The 22,687-nt window shown below is 50.8% G+C and overlaps 1 protein-coding gene across 3 annotated transcripts in view; it reads right to left on the reverse strand.

The window, feature by feature from the left end:
* The window catches only part of TET3 (tet methylcytosine dioxygenase 3), a 165,943-nt gene that overhangs the window by 28,937 nt on the left and 114,319 nt on the right, over positions 1 to 22,687 (reverse strand). For all 3 annotated transcript variants that reach the window (XM_045004756.1, XM_045004755.1, XM_045004758.1), the window contains one exon: positions 5,101 to 5,191. In XM_045004756.1, the coding sequence (XP_044860691.1) occupies positions 5,101 to 5,191 (91 nt within the window). The remainder of the gene's footprint in view (positions 1 to 5,100; positions 5,192 to 22,687) is intronic.

Consider the following 22,687-nt stretch of genomic DNA (forward strand, 5'->3'; position numbering starts at 1 on the left):
CATCTCATTGGCCCTGCAGAATTCTCCACTGCTTGGCTCCCAAGCTCAGATGTTCCTGATCTACAGGGTGGATGGGAACTTCCTGGACTGGATTTCATCCCCCTCACCCACGAGGAACACAGATAGTGATGGGGAAGATTTGAGCAGCAGCGGCTAATGCATGTGTCTCATTAACCCGCTCTACACCCATCCATTTACCTCTGACCGACTGGAGAGAGACGCGATCCAGACAACACACTTCAAAAAGGACTAGGGGAATGTAAAGGCAAGCCTCGGCATCCCACTTTCCTAATAACTACCTGCTTCACCACCACAAAGTGAATCCAGAGCTCGCCCTGGCATGTGGGGAATGGTGGCCAGGAGGCTGATGAGAAAACTGAAGCCGCTGTTGTAGGAACCGCAGGTGAGACTAAGTAGGAGAATGCGTCATCACCACCACTTGTGGTAGGTCACTATCCAGGGCTTTAAACACAGGTGAGCACCCATGGGCTTGCAGCTTCTGGGCTGTGCGGTCACCCTTTCTGGCAGCCAGCTGAGAACGGGAGGCAATTTCCAGCATGAGCTTTCCAACCCCCTGGCCCCCATCGACGCTCATGACTGTAATGTCCGGGGCGCAGGCAGTGATGTCCGCTGGGCCGGGGTCGAAGGCAGGAATCGGGACCAAAACGGGGTGAAGGATGAGGTCAGTAGCAGTAGCAAGCCGGAACCTGCTTTGTTGCTCAGATGGCTCCCTGGGGCAGCTTCCTGCTTTAAATAGTTGGTGCTGACCAATCAGGCAGCTGCAGGGTTCTGTCTCTCTAGCTTCTTTGGGCGGTACTTCCTGCAGTGCCTAACCCACCAGTAATCGTTGGCTGCTGTTTCACCTGGCTCCCCAGTAGGGTGACCAGACAGCAAGTGTGAAAAATCGGGACAGGGGATGGAGGGCAATAGGAGCCCATATAAGAAAAAGACCCAAAAATCGGGACTGTCCCTATAAAATTGGGACATCTGGTCACCCTACTCCCCAGTGGTGAGGTGGAGGCATCGGTCACCCAGGACCCTGCAACCCCGGGTCCTAGACCTGACTCACAATGACCTGCCTGCTCCAGCGATGGAAACTGGGGCATACAACAGACCAAAACTTGCTGCTGCACATCTCGGGAGGGATCTTCTGAAGCGGTCAGCGTTGTTCCTGCTGAAGTCAATGGGAGCTTTATTGTTGATTTCAGCGGAAGCAGAGTGAGGACCAACGCTGGGTGTTTTGGAGAAAACCTAGCCCTAGTGCCAGGGAGGACAGAACCTGTCCACTCCCGTCCTTGAACTAAATCCAGCCCATTTAGTGAAGGGAGCTTAGACACCCTTATGCACACTGGGATTCCTGGTGGGAGTTTTTCAAGGAACAGTTCCACCAAAGCTCTATGGTGCCCAATGGACCAGCTTGTGCTCAGCTGAACAGGTGAATAGCCACTGGTGCCAGTGCAGTGCTTCCAGATCTACCCCGACCGAGTGCACAGCCTGGCTCGGCACGTGCAGTTCTGATGCTGAAGTCATTCCCAAGCTGCAAATGCTGTATCTCCTGACCTAGAAGCACTGACAGGTGTAAAAACACCATAAAACTCCACATTATTGCTGTGAAAAGACTATCTGCTGAACCAGTGCGGGTGAATTTCTATTGCCCTGAGCTGCAAAACTTCCAGAATCCACAGGGGGCGCTCACTGCACAGGCTGATGGGCAGGAAATTTAATTCCCACAAGCCCAGACTGAGAACATGAAATAACAAAACCTGTTGATTTCACTTTTCAAAATAATTTGCACTTGTATCCTCCCCTTCTATTCAAGGACCTCAATTCACTTCACAAAGATTACCTAACTTCAGCCTCACAACACCCTCTGGGAGGCGGGCAAGATGGGGAAACTGAGGCACGGAGCGATTTAATACATGGCTTGCTTGAAGATGACACAGTTGGTGGCAGAGGCAAGACTCCAAGTCAATGAGGATTTATGCCTCATTAGGGGCCCGATCCTGCCAAGCACTACTGACTTGCATGAGAGTTGAGGTCAGTCAACACCTCTCAGGGGTGTTTGGTACCTCTCTGGAACAGGACCAGTCAATGTCTGTTGGCTCTGAGGGTGTTCATGTGGCGTCAGTAATTACCCTCTGCCCCGGAGGGGGTTGTGGGTTCCTTTCAATGGCTTGCCTGTTCCCCCATGACTCACCGTGCCTCCAGGGTCGGTGACGTAATGCCATCAACCCTGGTGACGCTGTATTTCTGGCTGACTCAGCGCCGTGACTCAATCCCCGGGGTGTAACCCAGTTAATCTGGGCCCCACCTGCCTGGGTGGTACTTTGCCGCTTCCCACCCTGCAGGCATATTTCTGCCTGCTGCACAATGGAGAACAAGCAGATCTGACACCAGCCCATTCATCACATAGGGGGCAGGCCTGGAGCAGGATTCTGGGCTTTGCCACAGCCAGGCTGAGATGGGCCCTGTTTGTTTAAGCTGGGGGTGGAGCGGGGGGTATTTTGGCCCCCAGAGTAGTCCAGAATCCAGGGGAAGTACAGCTGGTGCAAAGCCCATCCCCTTCCCCTGGCTAGTACCGTCCCCGTCTCCAACCCCAGGGTGAAGTCCTGGCCACGGTGACGTCCGTGGGAGTTTGGCCTGCAATGGGGCCAGGATTTTACTTGGCGTTCCCAGTCCTGAAGGGCTGGAGGGCTCGATTAGATTAGCCTGGGATTAGCAAACCAACCCTGCCCTGCCAAATCCAAACATCCCAGCCCCTCGGTGGGACACGGAACAGAGGGGCAAGGGAGCGCATGTGCTCCCCAAGCAGCTGCCAGCAGCCCCTCCATGGCAGGTGTGTACAGTGGCTGAGGGTTTCCTCTAGTGATATTTGGTGCCCAACCTGAGGGCTTGTTGCTGAGCCCATGGTCCCAAGTCACGGAAAGTTGGGCTCTCAGAAATTAAGGCAGCGCCACCTGCTTTTGATTTTCCTGACCAGGGGACGAGCAGAATGATGCTCAGTGCAGGCAGGAGGAGAGCTGGACATCTTGGCCAGGGGACTAAGCCCACAAAACCAGGATCCTGGTGCACAGCTGGGCAGAGATCAACGGGGTTTAACAGCCGCCTTGCGATCTGCAAGCTGCTCCCTCCCAACTCCCCACATTCCTGCTGCTGAGAAGCCACAACACCCTGGAACCGCGCTGGCTCAGGCAACATGCATCCATCCTCAGTCCCTTCCACTCCTTTTCAACCTGCAAAGGGGATAGGTGGACCAGACAGCAAATGTGAAAAATCAGGACAGGGGGTGGGGGGTAATAGGAGCCTATATAAGAAAAAGACCCAAAATCGGGACTGTCCTTATAAAATTGGGACATCTGGTCACCCTAAAAGGGGAGGATGTGGGCCTGGAGACAACTCAGCTGCACAAATATGTCCGGGGTGTGATAACCAAGGCCAGAGATGGTAGAACTGGATGGTAGGACCCTGCACTATGGGATGAAAGGGAAAAATGTTTCCTAACAGCAAGATGTATTAACCGTAGGACCTAACCCAGCCAGACTCAGACAAATTTACACCTAACTAGCAGCGAGCGGGCTCTGGCTACCAGTGAGATTGTACAGTCTCCCCAGAGGAAGGGGCAGGAGGCCTGTTGCTTGAGACAAAAAACAACCACCACCAAAAATCCTGGACTACACTGGAGAGCGAGCTATAGGAAAGAATCCTGCCCTGGCAGAGGGACAGGCTGGGTGACCCCATTGGTCTTTTCTATTGCCAATTTCACGGACTTGACCGCAGTCATAAGGAATAGTAACCGTGAAAAGTTTTGACTTGTCCTTGGCCGGTTGCTTAGTTTGGCAGCTGTTGAACTGTCTGTGGGAGGCAAATGATACGTCTCGTCATGCGATATTCATTAGCGTACCATGCAGATATGCACCCGGGCAGCACACGAGTCGCCAGCGGCCCTGCCAGCCCTGGCTGTGGGAAGCAAAGCAAACCAGTTGGCCAAACCAAGCCCGAAGTGACTCCCTGCAGCAAATTGGACTAACCAGTGTGGTTTCCCACAGGCATCTAGTTTCCACCATGGCTTTCCCTTGACCATCTTAGCCTGTGTTTAAGGCAGGGTACCGTGCCTCCACTAGACCTTTCCGGAGTGTCAGCTAACACCCTCAACCAACTCTGAATCCTGGTCTAGCCAAGGCCAGTGATTTAGGGTAAGTGCAGTCAGAGGTGCGACCACTGTATGTGCCATAGGCTGATCTACACTAGAGTTAACAATAGCAGTGAAACCCCCCAGAAGCAGCATCCCTCCCTACCAGGGACCTTGGGTATATACTGGAGTGCCCCCCACTGTCACAGAGCTGGATCAAAGATAGATCAGGGTATCCACCGGTCCTGCAACCACGCCTCCCGTTGGCAGTGCAGACAAACCCTTCAGGGACCCGTGAAAGTTGTTTTCACCAGCACCACTCCCAGGCACTGCTGACAAACCCAGACAACTTTCACTGGAACTCAAGCTGGGAGAGCAAAAATCCCATGCCCCTTCCTGCATCACCACCCCGGGATAATGAAACCAGCAGGCAGGTGAATTCAAGCACAAGAAGAACATGTGCGGCGGGGAAAACGCGGTGGCGGGAGGGTGGCTTTTCAGTTTCCCATTTACGCTGTCCACAAGCGCCACGCCAGCTGGAGGGGAAGCGGTGGGCCTGGTGCAGAAAAAGAATCTGGATGTGCCTGATAAATTGGAGGAATTGTTTGCCCTGGCACAGACACGACTCTGCCCAGATCAGCCTTTCACTGGGGTGACAACACCAGCCTTCCTGGAAGACGCCCGTGGGTTAGATTCCGCCTGGGGTGATGTGACTACAGCCCCTGACACAGGGGCCTCGGCGGCAGCATGACCAGCAGAGGGCACTGGAAGCATCTGCAATCGCCCCCCTCTTCCCAGGGGGTCCTTTGCAAGGCAGAAAAGTGCGCAGCCCCAGCTGTGAAGGAGGCGGGGCGGGGCAGTGAAGGAATGCACTGATTCAGCATAGCCCCTCCTCCACAGGGCCTTCTGCACAGGGAGTGGGGGGATTTTACTCCGCCTGTCTCACTTGTTGCAAACCATCCCGGACGTACCTCTCTTCCATGAGATCCCTGATAGATGCCACTGTTGGTCCCGATCCCAGGTGGGTGTAGTATGGTCCCTCGTCTTTCTCCACTATTTGTTCTAGGAAAAACAAGGGGGAGGGGGGAAATTACTTCATTTGAACTGGTGCCAACCCCCTCACCCTTCCCCAGAAGCATGCAGATGCTGCAGGCTAACGCAAGTCCTCAGTGAAATCAGGACGGCCCCACGTTCTTCACCGGATGCCCGCCAGCGGCACCTGTGCAGCCTCAGTTTGCAGAGCTGCAGCTGACCAAACTTAGGGCGTGTTCACATGACAGGCCGCGCAGCAGCACAGCTATGGAGCGACAGCTATGCCGCCATTTTCTGTCGCTGCGGGAACTCCGCCTTCCTGAGCAAAGGCAGCGACGTCGAGGGACGCATCTTTCCGTCCCCCTAGCGGTGTCTACACTGCGGATTATATCGGCTCAGGGGGGTAGATTCTGCACAGCCCCGAGTGCCAAAGCTCGGTAGATAGAAATTTTAAGCACAGACCAGGCCTAAGGCTTGTCCACACTTGAAAGTAAATTCGGATTAAGGCAAGATATGAATTTAAAGGGCAACAGCTGGTCCTGATCTTAACTCCAGGTGTAGCCAAGCCCTTATCCAAGTGTTCGGTTGACGATGCACAATAAGAAATGGCCCTCAGCTCCCTCTCCCGGGACTGCAGGGCTAGCAAGAGTTAGAAAGAGCAACTACTGCATCTTGGGTGAGCAGACAGAACTGTGGGCGTACGCACAGAAGAAGTTATTACTATTATTGCTTAGTTTACAGTAGCACCTACAGGTCCTCACCCAGCTCCAGGCCCCTTTAGGCCAGGCGCTGTACAGACACACTGCGGGACAGCCCCACTCTCAAAGAGCTTACAATATAAGCACACAAAGGAGGGATTGTTACCCCCAGATTACAGCTGGGGACTAAAGCACACGAATATTACGTCACATACGGCAGAGCCAAGAATGGAACATGGATCTGCAGAGCACCAGTCTAGTGTATTAATCACAAGGCCATGCTGATAAGCAACCCAGTGCCTTAGCTGCATAGTCCTTTCCCACACCAGAGCTGTGCTGTGAGGGCCAGATTCTGCCACCCTTACTCCTCATCAGTAGTGCCTTTCTCCCCTGTGACTGGCTCCTGGCCGAACAAGGTCATAGCTAACATGAGTAAGGGCAGCACAATCCAGCCCTTAGCAAACAGAGGTGTGCCGGCTTTTAACACACAGCCAACGCCTATCAAAACCACCCTCCCTTTTCACTCAGTGACAACAAACAGGTTCTCAGCCATTCCTGGCAGGATTGCCTGCAGCATACCTCACGCCCTTTAAATGCAGCCATGGAGAAAAGCTGCTTCGGCGTGTGTTCCGTTTGCTTTTATTTTGCAATCACCCGCGTGGGGAAGATACATGCAAATCCACCCCTCCTTCCTGAAACTGGACACAACAAGCCCGATCCCCAGCTGGGAAAGATCAACAGAGCTCCACTGAAATTGGTACAGCTATGGTAATCCCCATCAGTGGAGAGTCCTGCCCAGTGAATCTTGTGGCGTGTAATGGAACAAGGTAACACACACACACACACACACACACACACCCCAGACTCAGGTCCAACAAAACAGCTTCAGGCATGGCCCAGCATCAAGCAGGTACAGAGCCAGGCAGTCACTGCATCAAGCAAGCATGGCCTGGCACTCACTGCATTCTTATATAGCCGGCTCTGGAGGGCAAAAGCCAACAGGGGTGGGAAATGTGAACACAGCTACGAGCCCTGCACAGGACGCATGAGTTCCTTGCCTGGAGACATCACAGTCAGGTTCCTCCAATCAGCTGGAACAAGATTGTCTGGTGAATGCTGAGAAGCCGGATTATATTGGGAGAAAAGCGACAGGTTTCTAAATCACAGATTAACCAGCTCTCTGGCAGGGACAGATTTTGCTATTTTCTGGCCCACATGGAATGTTTTCTCCCTCTCTCTTTTCGCACCCTCCTGGGATCAAGGTGAAACTGGAGAGAGACAGGAGCAAAGAACGCAGCTGTGACACAAAGCCATCTACGTTGCCTAGCTGGGTCAAATGCTGCTATTTCACCTCAAACCCAGGCACTGTAAGGCGAGGGAAAGACCCTACTTAGTTATGCTCTGCACCTGGGAGATGATTGGTTGCCTCTTGGGTCAGAGCACATAGCTGAGAGAGCACAGGTGCAGCAGAGATGAACTAGGGAGAGTCCCTTCCTGTAGGTGGGCTTGGCTGTGGCCAGAAAGCAGAACAACAGGAGTAGGGTTAGCGAGTGGAGAGGAATCCCAAGCCAGGGTCGATGAAGACCAGGGAATGAGACAGACGCGCAGGAGGGGTGGAAGGCTAGTTTAAAAGGCACTTGGAATCCCAGCAGGGGGAAGTCGGGGTCAGTACCTTGACAAGGGGGAGGAGTTGAAGTTGAGCTGAGGATGGGCAAAGGATCCTTTTTTTGTTTAGAGCTGAACCCAGAAGGGGACTGAACTGAGCCATGCATGGAAGACCAAGCAAGGTTCTCTGGAGAAAGGAATGGCTGGGGCTGACCATCTGGGCAGAGGAAGTGCCCACCAGAGGGAGTGCAAGAAGCAAAATCCCCTTCAATGCCATGTCCGGGCACAAAGGGCGGCCTAGCGGTAAGGACGTGCATTCATACCCCTTCCTTTACTCCAGTGTAAGTAGGACATGCCAGAGCCTCAACCACTGCAGATCAGCTCCCCACATTCACACCAACCGAGCATCTGACCCACTGGCTACAATGGAGTTACTCCTGACTTACACCACCGTGAGAGTCATTTATCTGAGTGCGGGCCAGATTCCTTTCTCAGGTACACACTTGGGAGACTCCACCGACTCTGAAAGGTCACTAGCACATGCCCAAGAGAAGGAGCTGTGGGAACGGCAAGAGATGGGCAGAAATTGATGACACTGGATGGGAAGAGGAGACCAAACTGAGCAAGGGCCCCAGCTACAGCGGGTAAAAGCACCACGGATAACCCCCAGCTGGGCACCCGGGAGATGGGAAAGCGAGCGAGAAGGGCAACGGAGGAGAAGAATGAGGAGGAACAATCAGAAGTTCAGGCACGTGGAGCCATCTACACCAGTGCAATGTGCCACCACAACTGAAAGTGACACCCTCTTTGCACTGTTGTGAATGACTCCACCAGGTGCAGGGCGCTGATGAATGGGGCTGGCGTCGGAGGTAAGGGTGGGGAATCCAGCAGGAAATCTGGAAGGAGAGGCCTAGCATGCTCAGGACTCATTGGTGCAGTGGAGGTAACTGAAGCCCTGGGAGCAGGTGAAGGCACCAGAGGAGGTAGGCTGGGAATTTCTATCCCAAAGCTTCTTTGGAAATCCTGGCCGTGAGCCACAAGATCAAAGGCGGCACCCACTGTAACATTCACCGCCCCAGCACAACAGGACACGGAACTCAAGCCCAACCAGCTGAGGGAGAAGGAGACTCATGCAGTTGCTGGATACCAGACACCTGGGGGCTAGTAGACGCCATGGCCAGTCAGGAAGACACAGGAATGGCCAGAGTTAGAGAGTCATGTCGGGGCCCAGCTGAGCCAAAAATTAGCTCCAACTTCTCCATGTTTCCTCCTCTGTTGTGTTTTTGTGTAGGAGGTAGAGTTGGCCTGGCACAGCCAGCGCCCGGATAAGGCACGCTCTCTGGAGTTCAGGGACAATGCCAAGGTCCACATTACCCCAAGCCCAAGGCATTATTGTCTAAGGGCACGTCTACACAGCAAACTATTGCCAACGCAACTGACGTCGGCATAAAGCTGCCACAGCCAGTATATCACTCGTGGATGTACATATGTGGCTCCTTGCGTTGGCACTGCAGGAGCATTCGTGTCAATGCATGGTGCACCACGGGGAGGTATCCCAGCGTGCAACTCACCATCATCCAGTGCACTCTTTCTTGGGAAGAGTTTTGACAATGTATGGTGAGGGCAGAAATGAGTCACGCAGGGGGTGACCTGGATTGTCGTACCAATTTCTCATCATGCAACTTTCTCCATCCCATAATGCCATCTCTGTCCCATAACTGTCATGCCTATTTTGCAAATCCCATGAATCTGTGCAGGACTTGTCGCTGTCCGTCATCTCTGAACGAAGCATGGAGGCTGCACAGCTCTGCATTATTGTCACGAGCGCAGCAAGCACAGGATGAGTGATCCTCTGGTAGTTGCAGCGCCACAAGAAGAGCAAAGGGGAAAAATGGTGATTTCTGGGAGGGCAGACTGCTGTGGAACGTAGCAAGAACCAATTCAATCTCTCTGGTGGCATTCATGGAGCAGCTGCAAACGGTGGAGCGCCGCTTCGGGACCCAAGAAACAAGCACTTACTGGTGGAATCCCATTGTAATGGAGGCTTAGGATAATGAGCAGTGGCTGAAGAACTTTCAGATATAAAAGGCCATATTCCTGGATCTGAGTGCCGAGCTCACCACAGCCCCCCGGTACAGGGACACCAGACTGAGAGCTGCACTGACAGTGGAGAAGCGAGCGACGATCGCAATGTGGCAACGTGTAATGCCGGATTGCTACAGGTCAGCGGGAAGATCATTCTGCAGTTGGAAAATCCACAGAGGGGCTATTGTCATGCAAGTGTGCAGGGCCACTAACTGTCTCCTGCTCTGCAGGACCGTGACTCTCAGCATTGTGCAGGACCTAGTGGATTTGCAGCAATGGGGTTCCCAAACTGTGGTGGAATGATAGCCGGCATGCATATCCCTATTTTGGCATCAGCCAACTTTGCTAGAGAATACATCAACAGAAAGGGCTATTTTTCTATGGTATTGCAAGTGCTGGTTGATCACTGGAAACACTTCACCGACATCAGTGTTGGCAGGTCAGGGAAGGTGCATGACACTTGCATCTTTAAGAACACAGAACTATTCAGAAAGCTAAAAGCAGGGATTTTCTTTCATGACCAGCGGATTACCATTGGCGATGTTGAAATGCCCATAGTGATTCTGGAGGACCCAGCCTACCCCTTGCTCATGAAGCCATACACTGGCCACCTTGGCAGCACCAAGGATAAGATTCAACTGCCAGCTCAGCTGGTGCAGAATGAGAGCTGAATGTAAGTTGAAAGGATGCTGGCGTTGTTTACTCACCAGACATTTTCTGTGAGGAAAAATATCCCAGTGGTTAGAGCTGCCTTCTGCGTCCTGCATAATATCTGTGACGCAAAGGGGGAAAAGTTGCTGCTGGACCGGAGGGTGCAGGTGGAACAGCTGTCTGAGGAGTTTGAACAGTCAGACACAAGGGCTATCAAAAGAGCTCAACGCAGAGCCACACAGCTCAGAGAGGCTTTGAAAGAGCACTTTATCAATGAGCCCAAGTAATGTGTCATGGTGGACTGTGATCTACTCAGCCCTGCAGTTTGGGGGCCTGTTAGGAATTGTGCGGTGCTTGGTCACATCTATGAACATAACACTGAATTTTGCAGTGCTTGCTGTACATGTATGATCATTACACTGTGGGTGTCACTGATATGATGAGTCATCACAGTGTATGACAACAAGCAAGTGGGTGCCCTCACTACCACCAGCCATTCTGCGGCATACATTGGGAATGAATAAAAATAAATTATTTTCCAAACAAGAGGGTTTAATTGACTCACAAAAACACTTCAGCAGAAATTCTGTGCATGTTAAGAGCAAATATATTAAAACCTTAATAAAGTTATGGATCAGAGTTTTAGGAAGAGGAAAGAACATTCATGTTCATTTTAGCTACTCATACAACCACCATGGCTCTCACAGGTCAGTGTATGCAAAGCGGTGGCTGTCCTTAGTGTGGAGCAGTAGGAGAAGCCCCTCGTGCATCTCCCTCTTCTTTGCCTGCTGGGACTCCTGGATCCTTCTCCTTTCTGTTCTTTCCCTCTCCATCCAGTCTGCAATATTCACCCTCCAGACCCTCTGCTCACAGTCTGATGCAGCTCTGGCTTGCAGGATCTTGCTGAACATGTCATCCTGCGTCCTCTTCTTTCTCTGACTCAAGCATTCTACGGGTGTAGACGGGGGAACCCCCGAAGGCCACAACAGCAGCAGCTGCGGGTACAAGACACAGAGGGTACCACTGTCAGTATGTGAAACAGAAAGTGAAAGTTAAGTTTCTGAACTCCCTTTCCATGCTTCCCTGAAGCTTTAAGCAAGACCTGCTGATTGAGTATGCTTCCAAGTGCACCATGGACAGCACTTGAGGGAAATGAGGAGGGTATTGCTTGGTTGTATAAACTATGAGTACAAGGCAATGGTGCTGAATACCGGCACCATTTTTCACAGGCCGTGGTGATCTGAGCTGATATCCCACTCCTGAGGGTGACAAAGGCACAGAGAGCTCAGCTGCAGCTTGCATTCCCAAGGCCCATGTGCTGCAAGCCTGCATATTTCAACAGTGCCTGCTGAAGTTATCACGGACTGGAGTAGGAAAGCGCCCTACTGCAGAGGGGGAAATAAGGCTGCCGGCCCTAGAAACCTTTCCTCAAGATCATTCAAGAGGATTCAAGACACATCCCTGTGTACAGACATAAACCGCTACGCATGACAATCCCTCCAGCCACCCGCCTAACTCTAGAGGGGAATGAAAAACAGATAACTACTCTACCTCTTTGCTGTATCGCTACCTCGTCTAGTACAAGTACATTAAGGAAAAGTCGATAGCTTTGTCCTGCTAAGTTGGGGGCATCATCACTGTAATGGGAAATAAATTTACACACTTACCTGAGGTTCCTTCCCTTGCATCAGGCTTGACAGCTGGAACTGGCTGGATTATGGTGGAGTCTCAAACAGATCCTGGCTCATGGCATAGTTGGGCCTCCCGGGCACACGTCCTTCGTCCTCTTTGTCCTCGCTGTTCACGCCAGGGGCCTCTGTCTCAGGCTCCTCGGCGGTACCCATGGTGGTGCATGGGGAGGTCTCCGCCAAATATGGCATGCAGCTCTTGGTAAAAGCAGGTCTGTGGCTCGACACTGGATTGACTGTCGGCCTCTCTGCCCTTCTGGTCTGCTTGCCGCAGTTCCTTCGTTTTCACGCAGCACTGCTGCCTGTCGTACCCCTTCTCCTGCATCCCCCATGCAATCTGCTCGAAGATCTTCACATTTCTACGGCTGGTCCTTAGCTGTGCTTACACAGCCTCTTCTTCCCACAGGCCCAGGCGATCCAATATCTCCTGTCTACTCCAGGTTGGAACGTGTCTGGATTGCGTAGCCCGCATGGTCAGCTGGGTCCTTGTGCATAATACTGGAGAGCTGCTAAGTGGGGCAATCAAGAAAAGGCATTTAAAAAATTCTTGGGGGTTTGGTGGGAGGAGGCTTCTGGTCTCTGTGACCCCCTGGGCAGTGGAATTAACCATTGTGACCAGAGTGGTCAGTGTATGGTATTGTGGGACAGCTGCTGGAGGTCTGCGAGGGTCAACATAGGTAACACAGTATCTGCAGCAGTGCTGCGTTGACCTCAGTACATTGATCATGATTCAGTGCTGCTCGAGGAGGTGATGTTACTATGTCGGTGTAATGGAGAGCTTACATCAGTGAGAAACAAATTTAAATGTAGACACACACCCAGCAGGTCAGTGCATGGCGGCTTACATCAACCTAACTTTGTAGTGTAGACCAGGCCTAAGGGACAGCCTTTTAAAGGTATTCAGGTGCCTAACTCCCATTGATTTTTTGTATAAGCGCTGGGTGCCCAAATACCTATAAAATTGGGCCCTAAAAACTTTTTGCCACAAAGCCAAACAACTTGGTTTTGTCAAAACTTCAGTTTCTCCCTCCAGGTGACTACTTCAATTGGGGACAGTGATAGTGTCTCTGCAGATCTGCAAGGGAAAAGGGGGGATAGTGTCTCTTACTATTAATTTCACTATCATCTTTCTACCACCCAACCAAAAAAAAAAAAAAAAGTTTTCTCAGTCCAGCATCCTTCCCATTTAAATTATCTGACTTCTTTAAACTGGGAAGCCCAACGTATATTGTAAATTCAAGTGACACTGTCAGGGGCCCAGCAACTAGCTACTGCAATGACCGATATGCTGGAAAAATGAGAGAGAAATCTCTTAAAAGAGGAAGAAATAAAGATAGCGAGAAAGGCAGATAAACAGAGGAGAAAAACGATAGCTGTATAGTTAAATTAAGACATGCAGATAGATATAAACAGATTAAGAAAGAGAGATGATGGCTACATGAGATTACACTCAAAACATCTAAAAACATAAATGATTTTAAGACTAATCTGAACGGAAATATGTTTCTGATCGGTCTTCAGCTATCCAAATGTGATGGTGCCCAAATGCAGGGGGAAAAAACTATTTTAGCACTTAGAAATATTCAGGATGAAAATGTAACAGCAAAAATATCTAAAGATACAATCCAAGAAAATGTTTAGCAATCACAATCACCTACCAAGCCATCTGGCAAGAGAAGAAAAATCTAACAACACTCGGGGATTGTTCCCTGGTACATGCCGCTCTCGGAAATGCTGCATCTATCAGGTTCACTTGAATTCAGAAGAGATTTACCTGCCCCAATGCCAAAGACAAAGTACTTTCCATTTTCCAGATTTGCAAGGAATGTCTAAGCATTTGGATTAGTAAGAGCAGGAAAGAATGTCCATAATTCTGTCTCTCGGCAAGAAATCGGGACCACTCCAAATTCCATTTCCTGTTTCTAAACAAGAGGTTGCAAATTGCTTCCTTTTCCGGAGTACAATTACCCGCAGAGCACACGCAGAGTGGACTCAGCCGCAAATATCAGAGAGGCCAAACTGACGCAACATTACACCTGGCATCACTGCCCAGCGGGAATATTGTTAGAGACGATCCAAATGAGAGGCGAACAGATTTGGGAAGCAACTTTTTCGCTCCGTTGCAAACAAATGCTGCTATTTTGGAATGTCTCCATGCCAGCTGGCTATCCCTAAAGCATGCAAGAAAGAACCAAGCACCTGCACAGAAGAAGGCAGCATCTTCACTGATTCGGTCATTTCGGAGAGACATACAAATTCACCCTAAATTAAAATTCTGATTTCAAAGCTCTCCTTTTGCCTGCCTCACAGCAAAGCTTCATCTTAGATTCACAGATTCCAAGGCCAGAAGGGACCACTGTGATCAGCTAAACCGACCTCCTGTACACAGGCCAGAGAGCTCCAGGAGCAGCTGGACTGTACATACTGTTCAGAATTCCCACCGATTTGCAAAGCATTAATACCTTTCAGTGCTGGTTTCCAGGCTTGGTTCCACCCAATCGTTTTATGAGTTGGCTATGGACGCTATGTTACTAATTTCCACAGCCTCTTGGAGAGAAAAATGAACCACAAGTTTAAGTAGGTTTCAGCCATGTCTGGCTCAAACCTTTTCGGCTCAGAACATTACTAGAATGTCGGGTTCTAGGTGGTATGGGGAGTGATCTTCAAGGCTAAGATTTTCAAAAGTGACCAGTGATTTCGGATGCCTCAATTTTCGATTGCCCAGCTTGAGATCCCTTAAAGGGACTGGACTTTCCCTGGGCTGGGTGCTCAGCACTTTCTGAAGCTGCCCCTTTTTAAGGTGTCTTGAGTGGAGCACCCAAAAAAATGAGGCACCCAGAATCACTAATCAATTTTTAAAATATTGGCCTAACATTCTGCCTTGCTACTTTGTTTAGAATAAGCTAAAGCCTGTTTCCTCACCAAACTAGTTCTCCTCCTGTCATGTGCATGTGACTTTGTTATTGTAGGGTTTAGCTTGTTTCTAAAAAGCAGGCTTTTAAATAACAATGATTAGTATTATTTGTATGAGAACCCCACTGGGCTAGGGGTTATACTAACAGTGAAAGAGAGCCGCTCTCCCCAAAGAGCTGGTAATCTAAATAGACATGATAGACAAAGGGAGTATTATTGTACAGATGGGAGGAACTGGGACAAAGATTTTTGTTCTCAGCATGTGCAGCACCTAACACAATGGGGATCTGATCACTGATTGAGACCTCTCGGCACTACCGAAATACAAACGCTGCTAATTAAAATCATCATAATTCGGGAGGAGATTTTGCAAAGGCACCACAAACCCTGATCCTGCTCTCAATGAAGTCAGTGGCAAAACTCCTGCTCACTCCAACAGTGCCGAGCCAGTCCTAATTCTCACTGAAACTCAATGGGAGTCAGGCATCAACGTGCCATTTGTGTCTTTGAAAACTTCCCTGTAAGTGACATGCAAGGTCACACAGGGTGCCTGTATCAGAGCCCAGAGTGGAACCCCAGAACCCCTGAATCCCACTTGCCAGCACCCTTCCTCCCACTGCATTGATGGTTTATAACTTACTGCACCAACCCATCATGACCAAATAATCTTAAACTACCCAAGAACATCGTTTCCACTCAAGAATAAAAATCACGAAACAGAATAGTGTGTCAGTTCTGGTAGGGTTACAGCTGTTTGTTATTGTAGGGTTACACTAGCTTCTTATTGTAGGACCAAGCATTATTTGTAGAGATGGATTACAACCATTTTTGTTAACACGGGGCGCTCTTGTGCATTGTGCTCCGAGAACTGATTTGTTTGAACTTTTAAGTTGGTTCAATAAAAGATTTTACCTCACGCACTCCTATGGATTTTTGCAGACAGAAGGAGAAATGAAAAGTAAAATATATTAGCCTTAAGGGTGTGTGTTTAAAGAGCAATTGACAGGTGCATGTTTTATTTGGAGACCATTTTGCAGATCAAGTCTGTTGTATAACATGAGAGCTGCCATACTGGGTCTGACCATTGGTCCAGCTAGCTCATTCTCCAACAGTGGCCAGTACCAGAGCATTAGAGGAAGCATACAGACCAGGGGAAGTATGGAGTGATCGACTCCCATTTTCACTCCCGGTTTCTGATAGCCATAGGTTTATGAATACCCGGAGCATGGAGTTGTGTCCCTGGACATCTTGGCTAATAGCCATTGACAGACCTAGCCTCCATGAACTAATCTAGTTCTTTTCTAAACCCAATTATACTTTTGGCCTTCACAATATCCCCTGGCAATGAGTTCCGCAGGTTAGTTGTGCGTTGTGTGAAAAAGTACTTCCTCTTGTTTGTATTGAACCTGCTGCCTATTAATTTCACTAGGTGACTCCTAGTTCTTGTGTTATGTGAAGCAGTAAATAACACTTCCCTGTTCACTTTCTCCACATCATCCATGATTTTATAGACCATCATATCCCTCTTCTGTTGTCTCTTTTCTAAGCTGAACAGCCCATATCTTTTTAGTGTCTCCTAGTATGGAACCCTTTTCTTACCCTTGATCAGCTGTGTTGCCCTTCCCTGAGCCTTTTCTAGTTCCACTATATCCTTTTAGAGATGGGACGACCAGAACTGGACACAGTATTCAAGGTGTGGGTTCACTGTGGATTTATAGTGACATTAAGGTACTTTCAGTCTTATCTTCTATCCCTTTCCTAATAGTTCCTACCATGCTGTTGGCCTTTTTGACCACTGCGGCAGTTTTCAGAGAACTATCCACGGTGATTCCAAGATCCCTCTTGGGGGGTAACCACTAATTTAGAAGTCATTGTTGTATATGGATATATTTTCTTTCTTCTCTTGCTAGTACCTTGTTAGCGAAAACATTCTCATGGGAAAAGGAAAGGGTCTTAGTACTTTGAAAGCTTCCGTGTGAGATTTCAGCAGTGCTGGGCCATGAGCAGAAATCTGGGTACTGTATTTGTTTATGACCTTATAACTTCTATGATAACCAAATGTCCCAAACCCTTCAGGGCATTCTCTCTTCAGATGGCGGGAGCAGCAGCAGAAATGGGCATATGCTCCAGAGGGAGAGATTCCCTGCAAAAACCCTTAAGAATAAAATAGGTTAGACCTACAAAAAGTGAGCAACCGGGAGCTCAACTTGAGACCCCTGGATCTTAGTTGTCAGAGGGGCTGAGCACTTCCACTGCCTTAGCCAGAGTTGCATTTCCTCAGTACCCATGGATACCGAAGCTGGAGGAACCCTAAAACCAGCAACCACGGGGGAAAATCCTATGACTGTTTGATCTCTGCTGAGGCAGCAACCAAGTAGGTCAGACTAGACGATCCTTCTGGTCCTTTCTGGCCTTAAAACCGCAGCAAAATCTAGAATGGAGTGAATGCATGTAATCACAGATGCACCTACGCCACTACCAATGCTGCTGCTAAGCAGTGCGTGGCTGCTGGATCAGAGTCTGATGGGCTGGAGCACTCGTTCCACATAGGTTCCCTGGGCCAAACCTTCTGCTCCACTGAGCTCACGTTGCACCAGCTGCAACTCTTGTCCCCCCATGTAAGAAAAGTACTCAAAGACCATCCCAACCAAGACTCCCATCCCCTACTGGAGCAAGCTCCGGAGCATGGGTCCAAAGAGCCCAGGAGGAGAACAGGGGATTGGCTTCTGTGGGTGTCCTATAAAATAATCAGATCTGAATGATCCATAAGCGAATTGGGCACATCAGTCAATTTTACCCGGTAGTGTTGTTTAAAACAATTAGGATTTGAGGGCACCTGGTTAGATCAGACCCTAACATCCCCAGACACTTCATCCCCCTTGGTATGGTTCAGTTATTCCAGACTTGAGCTTTCCAGGCAGTATTCAGCACTGAGCCAGGAACTTTGTCCTTCCACTCCGGAGGCCTGATCAGTGGCTTGTAAACCACACCGCCCCCGCTCCCCAACCTCATTCCTGGAACAAATAGCAACTGGGCTGTGATGGGGGCCAGAATCCTGGCTGGCTTTTTTTTTTTTTAAGTTTGCAAGCTGCTGCTAATGTGATTTGCTCTTTTGGTTACTCTGTTGAGTGTAAATGCAGCTGGCCGTCTTTTATCTGAAACTCGATTGTCCTGGCTCTGACCGTGCTCAGAGGGAGTGCTGGGCTATTTGAATGATAAAGAACCAATACAGAGATAATTAAAAATAGATATTTCAGCCTTGGCCAGCATGGTTACTAGTACATGGTGGGGAACAGGCAACCAGCCTGCATTTGTTGAAGAAGAGCTAGTTAGCAGATGCTTCAGTTGGGCTTGGTTTCCGCCTGGCGGTGCTGAGCAACTGACATGGATTTAGGGCCTGATTCTTTATTCTGCACCTTCTGCAGTTGTGCCACGTGGGGATCAGAAGGGAACTATTTTACACCCTCCTTGCCCTGGTGTAAATGACTGTCCACAATGCAGGGCAATGGCAGTTCAAACCCCTTGTGTTATCTCCTGGGATGATCTCATGCCACACGGTGACCGATAACAGGCAAGCGCTACGTACTATCAATATTTCGCTACCTCCTCCTCCCCCGTTAAACTGGGGCATCCCTTAATGCCAGGGGGGCAGCAGCTCCCTGCCTGGGTGCCTGCTCATCTTGCCATCCCACAGCTGCTCTCCAAAGAGACCCCTGGAGCAGGACGCCTATGCTGGCCATTAATTACTTTGCAAGGCCTGTCTGCCCATCAGATCTACTAGCTTACAATACAGCTACCTAGCGCTTCTCATTGCTCGCTCTCAAAGTGCTTTACAACAGAGGTCAGTATGATTCTCCTCATTCTACAGAGGGAGAATCAGAGACACAGAGAGGGTCGCTCCAGGGCAGTGACGGAGCTGGGAACAGAATCCAGGCGTTCTGCTGAGTTCCTGTCCAGCGTGCTATCCACACTGGCTCCCCTGCATCAAAAATCACCACCCCCAGAGCCTTTTTCAGACAGAGCCCTGGGCATTCTGTGTGAAATGACACGATCCATTTCAGACCCACACATCTGTCTGAAAACACTTCCCTTGTTACCATAACACACACGGTCCCTGTTAACTGAAGGAGATCGGAGGGCTAGGAAAAATATTTCTCACTGATCTTTTCAGTCTGTTTCCTTTACGCACTGGACAGCACTAAGTCAGTGTGCAGACAGTTTCACATTTCTCCCTATATGATCAGTTTCCTTGGTCTTTCACATGGCAAAGGAGAAGAGAAAAACATTTTAGAAAATCCTCAGAAATTGGGAGGGGGACTCCAGGCCATGGCTAGAAACTGAAACTTTTAACATTTGTTTAATTCACAAATTACATGTGTAGAGTGGCTCTATAATGTGACTCTTTTCTTTTTTTTTAACAAGCAACATGTGTATTTAAAATAAAATACCAAAACAAGACACTCGACATCAAACACTTCTCCCGGGAAGATGGTAAGAGCACAGACACCACATGATGGATGTGCTGTCACGCTGCTTAATGTACTACTGGAAGGAGCTCCGATGCCACAGTGATTAAGAAGCTAGAAAGAACCAGTCCCATCCTTCCAGTATGGTTACTCCGCAGCCTGACTGCCTTTATGCCACGATTCCCATCAGTTCTCACGAGCTAAGGAGGGCCGTGTTGCATGAGTACTTGGACAGGGGGATCGCCAAGGAACGTGTTGCTGGAGAGTCACTATCATTTTTTCCTCTTAGCTGGTGTGGTGGTGAGATGGGGACGTACTGTAAAACCGAGAGCCTGGTTATTAATGATCCCATGGTGCTGTTCTCCAAGGGTAGGAGTCAGGAGTCCTGGCCAAAAGCCAACTTTGGTCATCAGACTCTGCCTTGCTGAAAACTTCCCCTGCAATTTCAATCATGGGAAAACAGATCTCCACCCACGTGGTGTCAAAGTCCAGGTAAAGGGACAGAGGCCAAAGCCAGCAAAGCGGGAGGGATCCTGCTTTAACACAGACGTGCAGAGAGAAGAGCAGAGCTAGGATATAAACAGAGGAAACCAGAGGAAGGAAAGGGACAATGCCAAATTCTCCAGTCAAAGCTATGCGCACTGTGCACGGCTCCCTGGTTCTCCAGAGCCCCGCTGAGCCACCAGGGAGGGCGGGCTGAGTCACTGACCAGTTAGGAAGCAGGGGCTACAAGTCAGAACTATTGGTTAACTTCACATCTTCCCCACTAACTTGGTGGTTGACCTTGGGAAAGTCATGTCCCTGCCCCATGCCTCAGTTTCCTCACCTGTAAAAAGGAAACAATAGTGCAGGCTGTGAGGCTCAACTCATTAATGTCTGTAAAGCGGATGGATAGTGCCCCATCCCTGCTCCGGCCACTGCCCTGCACCTGGCCAAAAATCAACACAGCCTTGTGCAACATCTCGCCGTGGGCTAACGAGCTGCATTGTACCAATACTCCTCGGGATTTTCTAGCCATATCAATTCACAGCAGGAGTGGGTGGCTGCGAGCACTATCAAGGTACAACGAGGATCCTTCATCCCCTGCTGCTGCTGGGAATCCAGGCACAGCTGTAGTGATGTTGGAGAGGATTACATGCAATGAGTTGTGCCTCAGTTTCCCCTCCCATCTTTTGCCTATCTTGTCTAATTAGAATGCAAGGTCTCTGCAGCAAGTGCTGTCTCTTCCCATGCATAAGCACAGCACCCAGAGCAAGGGAGTCCTGATCTTGTGACCTCTATGTGCTGCTGTCATACGAACTCTGAAAACCCCGTAAAAAGACGGTTACTCACCTGTAGTAACTGGTGTTCTTCGAGATGTGTTGCTCCTATCCATTCCATTGTAGGTGCGCGCGCCGCGCGTGCCCGGTTCTTCGGAACATTTTTAGCCTAGCAACTCCGGCGGGCCGGCTGGCGCCCCCTGGAGTGGCGCCGCCACGGCGCCTGTTATATACCCCAGCCGGCCCGTCCGCTCCTCAGTTCCTTCTTGCCGGCTATTCCGACAGTGGGGAAGGAGGGCGGGTCTGGAATGGATAGGAGCAACACATCTCGAAGAACACCAGTTACTACAGGTGAGTAACCGTCTTTTCTTCTTCGAGTGATTGCTCCTATGCATTCCATTGTAGGTGATTCCCAAGCCTTACCTAGGCGGTGGGGTCGGAATGAGACGTGGCGGAGTGTAATACCGCAGAGCCGAAGGCTGCGTCGTCTCGAGACTGCTGCACCAACGCGTAGTGGGAGGCGAAGGTGTGGACAGAAGACCAGGTGGCCGCTCTACAGATGTCCTGGACGGGAACGTGTGCCAGGAAAGCGGCCGATGAGGCATGTGCCCTCGTCGAGTGCGCGGTGAGTCGGCACGGGGGAACGCGAGCAAGCTCGTAGCACGTTCTAATGCAGGATGTCACCCAGGAAGAAATCCGCTGCGAGGAAACTGGCTCGCCTTTCATGCGGTCAGCGATTGCCACAAACAGCTGGGTCGAGTGCCGGAAGGGCTTTGTCCGGTCAATGTAGAAAGCGAGCGCTCTACGAACGTCGAGGGAATGGAGCTGCTGTTCCCGAGGCGAGGCATGCGGCTTCGGGAAGAAGACCGGGAGGAAGATGTCCTGGTTGAGATGGAAGGCCGACACCACTTTGGGGAGGAAGGCCGGGTGCGGTCGGAGCTGCACCTTATCCCCGTGAAAGACGGTATACGGGGGAGTCGCCGTCAGGGCGCGGAGCTCTGAGACCCGTCTGGCGGATGTAATCGCCACGAGGAAGGCCGTCTTATAGGTAAGATGGAGCAGAGAGCACGAGGCCAGGGGCTCGAAGGGTGGTCCCATCAGGCGGGCGAGAACTAGGTTCAGGTCCCAAGTCGGAGCGGGCGGACGCACCTGCGGGAAGAGACGGTCTAACCCTTTAAGGAAGCGGGCTACCATTGGGTTGGAGAAGAGAGAGCGGCCTTCTATCACAGGCAGGAATGCTGACAGCGCTGCCAGGTGCACCCTCAAGGAGGAGATTGCGAGACCTTGACCTTTCAGGTACCAGAGGTAATCAAGGACGGTCTGGATGGGGGCCGAGAATGGGTTGAGGCCTCGTTGGTCGCACCAGAGTGCGAAGCGTTTCCACTTAGCGAGGTAAGTAGCCCGTGTCGAGGGTTTCCTGCTTTCCAGCAGAACTCGTTGCACCGCTGCCGAACAACCCCTCTCTGCGTCGGTCAACCACTCAGGAACCAAGCTGCTCGGTGGACAAGCGGGAACGGGGGGAACGCGTATAGGAGGGGACCCGTCCAGGGCAGGAGGAATGCATCGGAGATAGAGTCCGGAGCCCGACCCTGGTACGAGCAGAACCTGTGGCACTTTCTGTTGGTCCTGGAGGCAAAGAGGTCTATCTGGGGAAATCCCCACCTCTGGAAGATGGTGTGAGCCACGTCGGGGCGAAGCGACCACTCGTGAGAGGCGAAGGACCTGCTTAGACGGTCGGCCAGCGTGTTCTGCACTCCTGGTAGAAAGAACGCTTCGAGGCGAATCGAGTGGGTTACGCAGAGATCCCATAGGAGCATCGCCTCCTTGCACAGCGGGGAGGACCGGGCCCCGCCCTGCTTGTTGACATAAAACATGGCCGCCGTGTTGTCCGTGTATACCGCTACGCAGCGGTCCCGGAGGTGTGGAAGAAAGGCGAGACAAGCGAGGCGGATCGCTCTCAGCTCCCGGACGTTGATATGGAGGGAGAGCTCCTGGGCCGACCAGAGACCCTGGGTGTGGAGGTCTCCCAGGTGGGCCCCCCATCCGAGCGCCGAAGCGTCTGTTGTCAGGGTGACCGACGGGCGAGGGGGGCGGAAGAGAACCCCTGCGCAGACTATCTCCGGATGCAGCCACCAGTTGAGCGACTGTAGAGTGGGGTGCG

The sequence above is a fragment of the Mauremys mutica genome, chromosome 2, assembly GCF_020497125.1.
Source record: "Mauremys mutica isolate MM-2020 ecotype Southern chromosome 2, ASM2049712v1, whole genome shotgun sequence".
NCBI lineage: Eukaryota > Metazoa > Chordata > Testudines > Geoemydidae > Mauremys > Mauremys mutica.